The sequence below is a fragment of the Elgaria multicarinata genome, chromosome 9 (genome assembly GCF_023053635.1).
Source record: "Elgaria multicarinata webbii isolate HBS135686 ecotype San Diego chromosome 9, rElgMul1.1.pri, whole genome shotgun sequence".
NCBI classification, from domain to species: Eukaryota; Metazoa; Chordata; class Lepidosauria; order Squamata; family Anguidae; genus Elgaria; species Elgaria multicarinata.
The window spans coordinates 80726408-80737864 of NC_086179.1; the positions used below are offsets into that span (position 1 = coordinate 80726408).

Genomic DNA, 11457 nt, shown 5'->3' on the forward strand with positions numbered 1-11457 from the left:
GCTTGACAAACCGACAGGTGGCAAAAACAGGAGGTTTATCAATGACTAAGTTTTTACATAACAACCAATCAATTAATTAACCTGACCAATTAATTGGTCAGGACTGTGCACAAGAAAGCATTCTTCTACTCACCTGCTCACTGATTCCATTTTGTGTCTAGTTTAGCAAACAACTCAGGAAACACCCATTCCTGGGTTGATCCTTTTAACCCAACAAAAAACAATGGGCTTAAGTCAGGATTGTTACTCCCTCAACAACCCAGAGTGCTGGGTTTGGACATTGTAGCAAACAGCCCAGGAACACATGCAAAGCAGAAACAGCGAGTAGGCAGGAGGCAGTGTCCTTGCTCACCTGTGTGAAGCCCCAATAACCCATGGGTTTAACAATACTTGGTTAGCCTCTGACATGGGCAGCTGTGTTTCATTTGAGAGGGTCACAAGATTGAACTGTTAATAATGTTATCTTTTTGTTTGCTTGCTTAAGCATACAGCGCTATAAAAGCATGGTGTAAACAGAAAGCCTATGCGGCAGGGTCTTGCTATTTACTGTTTTACTCTGTACAGCACCATGTACACTGATGGTGCTATATAAATAAATAAATAAATAAATAATAATAATAATAATAATAATAATAAAGGAGCTTACAGGGAGGTGGGGGGAGTGGAGAATGACAGAAGGAGCAGAGGCAAAGGAATGAACGTGAGCAAATGCAGTTTACATGGACTTAGGCTTCATTTCATTTGCAGGTGAGGACTCAGGCATCACTAGAGATTATATGCAGCATCTTGCAAGAGAAATGTGACACGAAATAACATTTTCCCCTCCTGAGCTATGAACTAAAGGCCATTTCGCACATTACTCAGTGCCAAACCCCGGTGTGTACTACGTGTACACTCCACAGGGATCTGCAAGCAATCACACATCACTGATATAACATACGTTCATCACATTCATCAAGTTTTAGGGGTAGACTGTGCCTAACAACGTAGTGGAACGCTTTTCAAGCAGTCCTATTACTGCACCCACATTTTCTCTGTAGCCATTTATAGTCTTAATCCACAAGATTGTACTTTTCTTTTAAAAAGTTTTATTTACAAATCGGGAATATATTAAAGGGAAAAGAAATTCATAAACATCTTAGACAAAGCAAGGAAATTGCATTTTTCTTTTTCTTTCCTTTTCTCCTTTTCGTCATCTATTGATAGCCAGTAGGTTTTGCAGTAACAATGATTTTAAAATCTCTGGGAAATCAAATTCTTCACAGTTTTTTCTTTTCTTTTTGAGATTTATTTATAGGCCTGTCATTCTTTTAGTAGGGCAGAAAGCTCTTTTCTGACAGTCCATAAATATTTTCTATATGTACAAAGCTCAGGCAAGACCATTGTTTTTCTGGTCCTCTGCTTATTTGTTCCCTCTCTGAAGTGGTTAATTCATTAGCATCCTTCAAAATTAGCTTAACTAAAAATGAGAAATGGTGCCTAGAAATACCACCAGATTTATATTAGGTTTAGGGTTTATTAGTGGAAAACCTTTAATGTAGACTTGGAGGAAAGCAATAGAGGATAATTTGCATAATGTTTAACCAGAATGCTAGAATATCTCCTTTCTAATATGCCTTTTATTACTTTGAGAATTAGTTTTTTTAAAAAAACATAAGCCCAAAGGATTTAAGGAACATTCTGTTAAATATTTAGGCACCTTCCCCCAAATATAAATTAGTCACAAATTGTATTTACACTATATCCCTTGGGTACTTCAAGAGTACTTTATTAAGTTGGAGTCTCCTTGGATTGTCCTTTGTCTATGGTGGGAATTTCTCTTGTTCTCGAAGCAGAAAATTTAAGCCACTTTGAATCACAACTTGTAAATTTATGATTGTCTTTTGAAAAAAAGAAAAAAATGAAAACCATATAACAGCAGTTGCATCATCAAAGCAGAATGAAACAGAGTTTCATTCTGAATTTCCTTGAATGAGTTCAAATCTCCAGGGTCCGATGAACTGCATCCTAGAGTAATGAAGGAGCTAGCGAAAGAACTCTCAGAACCTTTGTCTATTATCTTTGCAAAATCATGGAAGATGGGTGAGGTGCTGGACGACTGGAGGAGGGCTAACGTTGTCCCTATCTTCAAAAAGGGCAAAAAGGAGGAACCTGGGAACTACAGACCGGTCAGTCTGACATTCATCCCTGGGAAAATTCTGGAGCAGATTATAAAGAAGTCAATCTGTAAACACCTTGAAATCAATGTGGTGATCACTAGAAGCCAACATGGATTTGTCAGGAACAAGTCCTGTCAGACTAATTTGATCTCGTTTTTTGATCGGGTAACCTCCGTTGTGGACTGTGGGAATGCTGTGGATGTCATATATCTTGACTTCAGCAAAGCTTTTGACAAAGTGCCCCATGATATTCTGATTAACAAACTAACTAAAAGTGGGCTAGATGGAACAACTATTAGGTGGATTCACAGTTGGCTACAGAATGGGACTCAAAGAGTACTTATCAATGGAACCTTCTCAAACTGGGGAGAGGCAACGAGTGGGGGACTGCAGGGATCAGTCCTGAGCCCAGTGCTCTTCAACATTTTTATTAATGATTTGGACGAGGAGGTGCAGGGAACGCTGATCAAATTTGCAGATGACACAAAATTGGGTGGGATAGCTAATACCCTGGAAGACAGAAACAAACTTCAAAGTGATCTTGATAGGCTGGATTGCTGGGCTGAAAACAACAGAATGAAATTTAATAGGGATAAATGCCAAGTTCTACATTTAGGAAATAGAAACCAAAGGCACAGTTACAAGATGGGGGATACTTGGCTCAGCAATACTACAAATGAGAAGGATCTTGGAATTGTTGTAGATCGCAAGCTGAATATGAGCCAACAGTGCGATATGGCTGCAAGAAAGGCAAATGCTATTTTGGGCTGCATTAATAGAAGTATAGCTTCCAAATCACGTGAGGTACTGGTTCCTCTCTATTCGGCCCTGGTTAGGCCTCGTCTAGAGTATTGCGTCCAGTTCTGGGCTCCACAATTAAAGAAGGATGCAGACAAGCTGGAGCATGTTCAGAGGAGGGCAACCAGGATGATCAGGGGTCTGGAAACAAAGCCCTATGAAGAGAGATTGAAAGAACTGGGCATGTTTAGCCTGGAGAAGAGAAGATTGAGGGGAGACATGATAGCACTCTTCAAATACTTAAAAGGTTGTCACTCAGAGGAGGGCCAGGATCTCTTCTCGATCCTCCCAGAGTGCAGGACACGGAATAACGGGCTCAAGTTAAAGGAAGCCCGATTCCAGCTGGACATCAGGAAAAACTTCCTGACTGTTAGAGCAGTACTACAATGGAATCAGTTGCCTGGTGAGGTTGTGGCCTCTCCCACACTAGAGGCCTTCAAGAGGCAGCTGGACAACCATCTGTCAGGGATGCTTTAGAGTGGATTCCTGCATTGAGCAGGGGGTTGGACTCGATGGCCTTGTAGGCCCCTTCCAACTCTGCTATTCTATGATTCTATGATTCTATGTGTAGACACGCTGTGTGGTCTGTGGGAAGGGCAACGGAAGAGGAGAAAGTAGGAATTGTCAAATGTCAGAGCAGCGATAATATATTATGGGAAACCATCTTGGAGAGGAGGAGGACTATGTCTCGGGCTGTTTGTAGGTAAGGCATGATATAAATCTAACAAAAAAATAGTACAAGTATCTCAGTATGAGTGAAGTTATTCATAGATGAATTTCTAGCTCACTAAGAGCTGCTTCACTCATGCATACTCATTATTAGATGACTGTGATTCTAGGTTTTTCCTCTCGTTTAAGTACTATAAACGCACTCATTCCCAGTAACATTATGGGTTGGGTAAGATTATGTATTGCATAAAATTAAGAAAGGCTTTCACAGTTTTGCCTTCAAGGATGAACTTGCATGTGTGAATGAGCCATCACAGATCAAAAAGTATATATAGATTTTCTGTTCCTCTCATATCACCTCAGACACAATGCTATTGAATGGCAATGGTTTACAGATTCTTCTATGAGTAATAAAGTGATATAAATGCATGTATGACGCAGCCATAAGTTTGGAATGGATTTATTTTGGGCCAGTCACAGACACTCAGACCAATATACCTCACAGGGTTGTTGTTGTGAGGATAAAATGGAGAGGAGGAGGAGGATCATGTACACTACCTTTTGTTCCTCAGAGGAAAAAAGGCGGGATATTTATTTATTTATTTATTTATTTATTTATTTTACTTTTAATTAAATTTATATACCGCCCCATAGCTGAAGCTCTCTGGGCGGTTTACAAAAGTTAAAAAACAGTGGACATTAAAAAGTATACAAAATTAAAAGCCATAAAAATATATAAAAACAACAGTATACAGTATCCATTTTAACACCAACAGTTCTGGGGTCCATTAACAAACAAACAAACTTAGCATATGTTGCTAAATGCCTGGGAGAAGAGAAAGGTCTTGACCTGGCGCCGAAGAGATAACAATGTCGGTGCCAAGCGAGCCTCATCAGGGAGATCATTCCATAATTGGGGGGCCACCACTGAAAAGGCCCCTCTCCCTTGTTGCCATCCTCCAAGCTTCCCTCAGAGTAGGCACTCGGAGGAGGACCTTAGATGTTGAGCGCAGTGTACGGGTAGGTTCATGTCGGGAGAGGCGTTTCCGTCAGGTATTGTGGTCCCAAACCGTGTAAGTCTTTAAGGATATAAAAGCAACAATAAATACATTTTCATTGATAGATTTTAAGTCAAAAGTCCTGGATGCCACATTACTTCAGCATCACCTCATACTTAACTATAACCTAGTCTGTTCTTTAAAATGTCCGTGATTAGCAAACATCTGTAATCTAATGAAATATTAAACCCTTCCCTCTCCTCCTAAACCTTCTGAAATTTGGGCTGTATAAACATAATAAATTTTACAATCCCAAATTAAGGAATAATAATAATAATAATAATAATAATAATAATAATAATAATAATAATATATTTCTTACCCGCCTCTCCGATCGGATCAAGGCGGGGAACAACATCAAGCATAAAATACATAAAATACTGATTAAAAACAGTATACACTGTTAAAAACATTCTAAAAGGTGAGAGCTTCGGCTATTGGGCGGTATAGAAATGTAATAAATAAATAAATAAAAGCATACTAAAAGAATACTAAAAGTATCCTAAAATTCTACTGGATAGGCCTGCCGGAAGAGATCAGTCTTGATAGCTTTCTTGAATGCTAAAAGATTGTCAAGCTGATGGGTCTCCTCCGGCAGGCTATTCCACAGTCTGGGAGCGGCGGAAGAAAAGGTCCTCTGGGGTCTTCCCAGAGGACCTGAGTGTGCGGGGCGGACTGTACAGGAGAAGGCGATCCCACAGGTAGAGTTCCTTTCAGCTGCAGTTATGAGTGCTAGAGCTTGGAAACTCAAATCCATTGGTTCTTTTTGCTGTTTCACTTGCTTCAAAACCTTTCCATGAAGGTCCTAATAATGGACACAATGCTAATATAGTTTGCATTGTGTTAGCATGAGGGACTTGTAATGCAACACCACTAGCAAGAGGTTTTCAGGAGAATTCTGTTGGGCCAGCTAACACTGATGGTGGTGTGTTAGAGGTCCCTCATCCCAGCACAGTGTAATTTACCTGAGCGCTCATGTCAAATGAAATAGATTCACTAGCTGAGTTTACTCCAGACAACTTGCCCTTTCATTCTGAGCTAGCAACCCTTTGCAGATAGAGAGGCTCGGATGTGTACAAACTGAGCTCTCCCACCAGGAATGACTTATCTAGTCATTTTCATGGAGGGGACAGCTCTCCATGCAAATTATTTTGCATTTATGTGAAGTTGTCTTCTCCAGTGATGAAAATAGGAAAGTGTGCAAGTGTTGTGAAGTGCCACAGTGCCCGTAAGGCTACATCCTAATTAAATTCAGGTAACTACAAAGATAAACATAACTTATTTTGGTATTTATGGACTTCTTGATTTTTAATCTCTAGATTACTTCAAAAATGTATAATATTTTGTTACTTTGTAGTTTATAAGGTGCCCGTGATGTAATTTAAATTCTGTCTGTGCAGAGTAAGTCTCTGCTCTCCTATAAAGTTAGCTTTCTCATACAGTAGTGTACATGGCTAGGATGGAGGGTCTGTTAATTGGACAGAACTTCTCCCAGAGTCATTATTGGTACTGATTAGGCCAAATGATTGATTGTGGTGTTTATCTAGCAAGCTTTATATTTGCCAGAGAACAGTCTTACATCTCTCTAATGAAGGCCTAACATATTAACTATGGCATGGCATTTATCTTTTAAAGCATATAATGTACTAATTAAGAATACTTCATAAGTATCATGTCAGCTTACAGAGCTGGAGAATATCTGAAGCATTTATGTTCTCTGTATCATACTTCCCCAGAGATTATATAAAAACATGGATTTAGGAAATGATGCATGAGCTACAAATGAGTACCTTGAGAAATAAGAGATCCGATTAATCTTTAGAATTGCACCTTTCGTTACATTTTGCCACCTGACATCCTTCTAAAAAATGTTTCATTCTTATAACTTGTAACGTTGGTCACTTTTATATGAAAAGGATATGTTGGAATGTTAATAATATTCATCAGAACGCGTTTGGAAAGAAGGGGAAATGCTATGTTTTACCCCCCTGGTGTATCATTCTTCATTCTAACAAAGGACAAAAATACATTCAAATCTTCTCTCCTATTGAGTATTCTTGGATTGTTCAAGTTTAGTTAAAAAGCAAGGGTCAACTACTGTCAAGAATGGAAGAACACAGACTGCAAATTAGTACAGATGAAGGAGTTGTGTCATACATAATGCTGAAACAGGTGGTTTGGAAGACGGACAGAATGTTCAATAGCTAACAAGATTGCTGCTTTGCATCTCCAAATTGTATGCCATGTTTACTAGGCGTTAGAAAGATAAATATGTTTTGCAGCTTAAATGCTGAGAATGAGCAGCTTTAAATCTCTGAAGTCTTTTGAAAAGCTATCAGTCTAGAAAACTTAGGTCCAATTCTTACATGTACTGTAGCTAGGCTGGGAGTAGCAAGGGCGTTTCTTGCTCTCACCCCCCACACCATATCACATTATCTGGGTACTCCATGTTGGAGGTTCAAGAGAAAACTGTCGTGGAATCTTCTCTCCTCTCTTTGTGGCGAGGAGGAGCGCTTATAAAATCAAATTTTGGCACATTTTATTTCTTTATTAAAACATATAAATTGCCCTTCTGCTCAAAACAATATACATTTTTAAAAACAAGGCAGGATCTGCACTACTGCTTTATAACAGTTTATAACAGTATTGGCAACTGTTGGGGCCCAGGATACATTCGATGTACCAGTTTCAAACCAATTTCAAAGTGTTATATCTTGCTTAGTGTAGATCTGGCCCAAAACAATTAAAGTAAGAACAGGGCAAGCAATTTTTTATCCAGAGAGAAGAATAAAACTTTAAAGCGCATAAAAACCGTCTAAAGAGAAGTCTTGAAGGTCTGACTAAAGATAAGGAAAGAAAAAGTTAGTCTGGCCTCCTTAGAGAGGGAATTTTGTAATTAGGGTACTGCCACAGAAAAGGCCCTGTCCCTTCTAGGGATGGCTGAAACAGTCAGTGTCTAATCTGTGTCAGTTTCACATGTGTTAAATCATAAGTCCATTCCATACAGTACCCATGAATTATTACTATTTTAAAAAAAAACTCATGAAAATTTGTATTTATTGTCTTATGTCATTTCCCCAAATATATGCATTTTTATAAACGAATCTGCCTAATATATGCGTTTTTGTACACAACTTTCCTTAATATACACATTTTGGATGTGATTTTTGAGTTGAGAACTGCATTGCAAAATTTGGAGAAATATGCAGTCCAAAGGATAAGTAAGTTCCAGTCCTCATAGTAGTCCCAAAAAGTGTAAATTAAGTCAGTTTGCTTAAAAATGCACAGCAAACAAAATTCTCCCCCATCTCTAGTGCCTTCTCCCCAACCAAATTTCTCTTGGCGGTGGGACATATAAAAGGACCTTTGAACACCATATGTTACAGGCAGGTTCATGCAGGAAGAGGCAGTCTTTTAGATACCCCGGATCCAAACAGTTTAGTGTTTAACCCACGGTTTGAATTGAATCCGGAAGCAAATTGGGAGCCAATGTGTTTGGTATAGAAGTGGTCTTATATGGTCTATAAAGTACACACCAGGAAAGCAGTCTGGCCGTCACATTTTTGCACTAGTTGCAGTTTCTGAATCCTCTTCAAGGGCAGCCCCTCCTACAGCACACTGCAGTAATCTAAACAGGAGGTGATGTAGCCATGGAACACTGTGGTTCGATCCACTTTCTCCAGGAAGACACACAACTGGTGGACCAGCCAAAACTGGGCAAAGGCACTCTGGCTGAAGCAGTTAGTAGACCCTCCAGAAGCAATCGGCAGAAATGTGGATAGAAAGGCGCTGTAGACTGATGGCAAAGGAAGCGGCAAACTCTGGTGCTCTGTAAATTTATTACGTTCTACATGTTTTGGAGGGATTACCTCCTTCAGGAGCTATAAAACAAACAAAGTAACCGTATAGGGATCTTGTAGACAACACCTTCATTCTTTTAAACAAAGTTTTAAGGGGCTTTTCAACAAAAGAATACTACATTTTCTTTGACAACTTTAAAAAGAATTTTTATTTTTTTTAAATAATCATCTTCATGAATTCCCACTTTTTATACATTGTTCCCATGTTTTTTCTCCAATCAAATTTCTTGACAGTAGTGAAAACATTTCCTTTTGTTTCACTTTCAACATGATACATTATGACCCTTTCTACACCTAAGGATTATCCCAGGCAAATAGAGGGATCGTCCCTGCCTGTTGCTGGGATCCCCTGTGTGTCATTTGGATGCACAGGGATGATCCCGGGACGATCCCGGGGGGGGGGGGGGGGAGGCAGGTGTAGAAGCAGCCTATGTGTACAGGAGAGAGTAGTGAGGTGAACCTGCTTCTTCATTACATGGCAGTGCCAGAAGATAAGTGTGTGAACAGACTCAATGTTTTAACCTTTCATATTTCAGATTATGGTTAAAGTCAGAATTTAACCCTTTTAGTACCAGATTAACAAACTGGAATTTAGCAACTTTACTTGCCTCTGAGGCATCAGTTTGTTCACAAGAGCGCAATGTGAACTGGCCACTTTAAGTATGCTGACATACTGTGTTGTTGTTGTTTGCAGGACCGTGAACTTTGACATCATAAAGTACTTGTATGACTTTTTGTGAAGACCATATGGACGCTGTGATGACAACTAAGGCAAGCCATGTTGCTTTATCTACTTTAGCCATCCAGGGAGAGGAGACTTTGGGCTCTTTTGGATTTGTCCAAAACAGGTGCTAGCTCAGCATGGGATCTGATGAAAACGCTCTAGTTGGTCTGGATGGATCTGAGCAGAGGACTCTTAGCCCGAGACCCTGGAGTATTTGGATAGAATGTGTTAATTATAAACAGCAGGGACCGAGCACAATCTGTTCTGCTCTTAATGATGTTATCTTAACACTGAAATTGCCTGAAACCCATTTTACTAAGGACTGCATTTTGTGCTATGGTGAAGTCTCCCTTGTGCTTTGAACATGGCAGCAGCCTTGTTTGTATGCCCAGTCTTTTCACTTCCTCTCCATGGGAACCTTTTGCATTTGTCTGCCAAAGCAGCTCGAGATCCAAAGGCCACCGTTTAAAAGAAATTGGTATAGCAAATGCAATAAACATAAAACCAAGCTGGTGGGTGCTTTTCTTTCATCCCTTGATTCTGTTGTGTTAGTCAAGAAATAACTGCTACAACTATTTTGCAAATATCAACTTTTAAAAACTGTTCTTAACAATGTTTAAACTAGCTATCCAGTTTGTATGGTTGCTTGTCCCACTACATTTATTTATTTATTTATTTATTTTATTACATTTTTATACCGCCCAATAGCCAAAGCTCTCTGGGCGGTTCACAAAAACATTTATTATCAAAAGTCAAGAGTGCACTTCAGAAAACCAAATCCTATGTCTAAGGATATACTGTCACATAATATTGGAAGAAGAATAACCTTATCTAACCTGGAGAGAAGGCTTATGAACTCCAGGGCAGCTTCCAGAGTCTTGGAATACACAGATGATCTCCTTGTGATAAATACATGCATCATGAGAAGTGCAACACAATACATTTAGCATTAAACGCAGGCATACCCTACTTTTCCCTTTGTGGCTTCTATATGAGATTTGCACATGCGCAGTCCAAACTGGGAATTCTTCTAGAGCAGGGTTAGGCAACTTGGTGTTATCCAGATGTTTTGGACTACAACTCAAGAAACCTTGACCATTAGCCATGCTGGTTGCAGCTTTTGTAAATTGTCATCCAAAACTAGAGAGGTTGCCTATCACTCTTCTAGAATTTTGAAGCATGAGGTGGCTTCTTTCTTCCCAAAAAATGTTTTTAATTCTTTTTGTCTCATTTGAGGGCAAGATGAGTACCTTGTCTACTTAGTCCTTTTTCACCACTATGCAGTGGAGGAGGGGCTGGACATCTTCTCATGTCTTTGTATTTTCTGGAACTCATTTTTTTTCATTGAAATCTTTCTCTGAACATCCTCACCCTTCCTGACAATGCAGGAGGTAAGCCCTGCTTCTGGGTTTTATGGTGGTGTGGACTTTGGAGTCAAAGTTGCCGACTTTGTGCCAAAGTAGCCATTGCTTGTGCTTAACTTGCCTGGAAGAAGGCTGTAACTGTGAAACCTATCCTTTGTGCCAGGTGTTTACTCATCCGTGATTTGATTGTGGATAAGGGGGCTGACCTGGTATGTATCACCAAGGCCTGGGTGGGTGAACTGGGAGGGGTTACTCTTACCCAGCCCTGCCCTCCTGGGTACTCGGTGCAGCACCAGCACAGACTCAAGGGCCGGGGAGGGGGTGTTGCCGTGGTCTCCCTCTCTAGGCTTCCTGTTCATTCGAGTGCTGGTCTTGAGTGCTTGTACTTTGTGTTGGGTAATCGAGACAGATTAGAGATTCTGCTGGTGTTCTGTCCACCCCGCTGCCCAACAGTCTCCCTGCCTGAGCTGACGGAGGTTGTCTCGGACCTGGTGTTGAGGACCCCCAGGATGGTGGTTCTGGGGGATCTCAACTTCCATGCCGAGGCTGCTGTATCCGGAGCGGCTCAGGACTTCATGGCTGCCACATGTCACTGGCCCAACGCATACGAAAGGACACACGCTTGATCTGGTTTTCTCGACTGGACAGGAGGATGGTGATGTGGAAGTGGGGGAACTAACATCCACCCCCTTGTCATGGTCAGATCACTTCCTATTGAGGTTTAGACTCTCGGCGGCCTTTCCCCTCTGCAAGGGCGGGGGGCCAATTAAAATGGTCCGCCCCCGGAGGCTAATGGACTCCGATGGATCCAAGAGATGGATTTTG

At 40.5% G+C, this 11457-nt stretch overlaps 1 protein-coding gene across 3 annotated transcripts in view; it reads left to right on the forward strand.

Annotated features, from left to right (window-relative positions):
• Positions 1 to 9777, forward strand: part of ORC5 (origin recognition complex subunit 5) — an 89408-nt gene extending 79631 nt beyond the window's left edge. For all 3 annotated transcript variants that reach the window (XM_063134183.1, XM_063134186.1, XM_063134185.1), the window contains exon 15: positions 9239 to 9777. In XM_063134183.1, the coding sequence (XP_062990253.1) occupies positions 9239 to 9284 (46 nt within the window). In that variant the 3' untranslated portion in view covers positions 9285 to 9777. The remainder of the gene's footprint in view (positions 1 to 9238) is intronic.
• The last annotated feature ends 1680 nt before the right edge of the window (positions 9778 to 11457 follow it).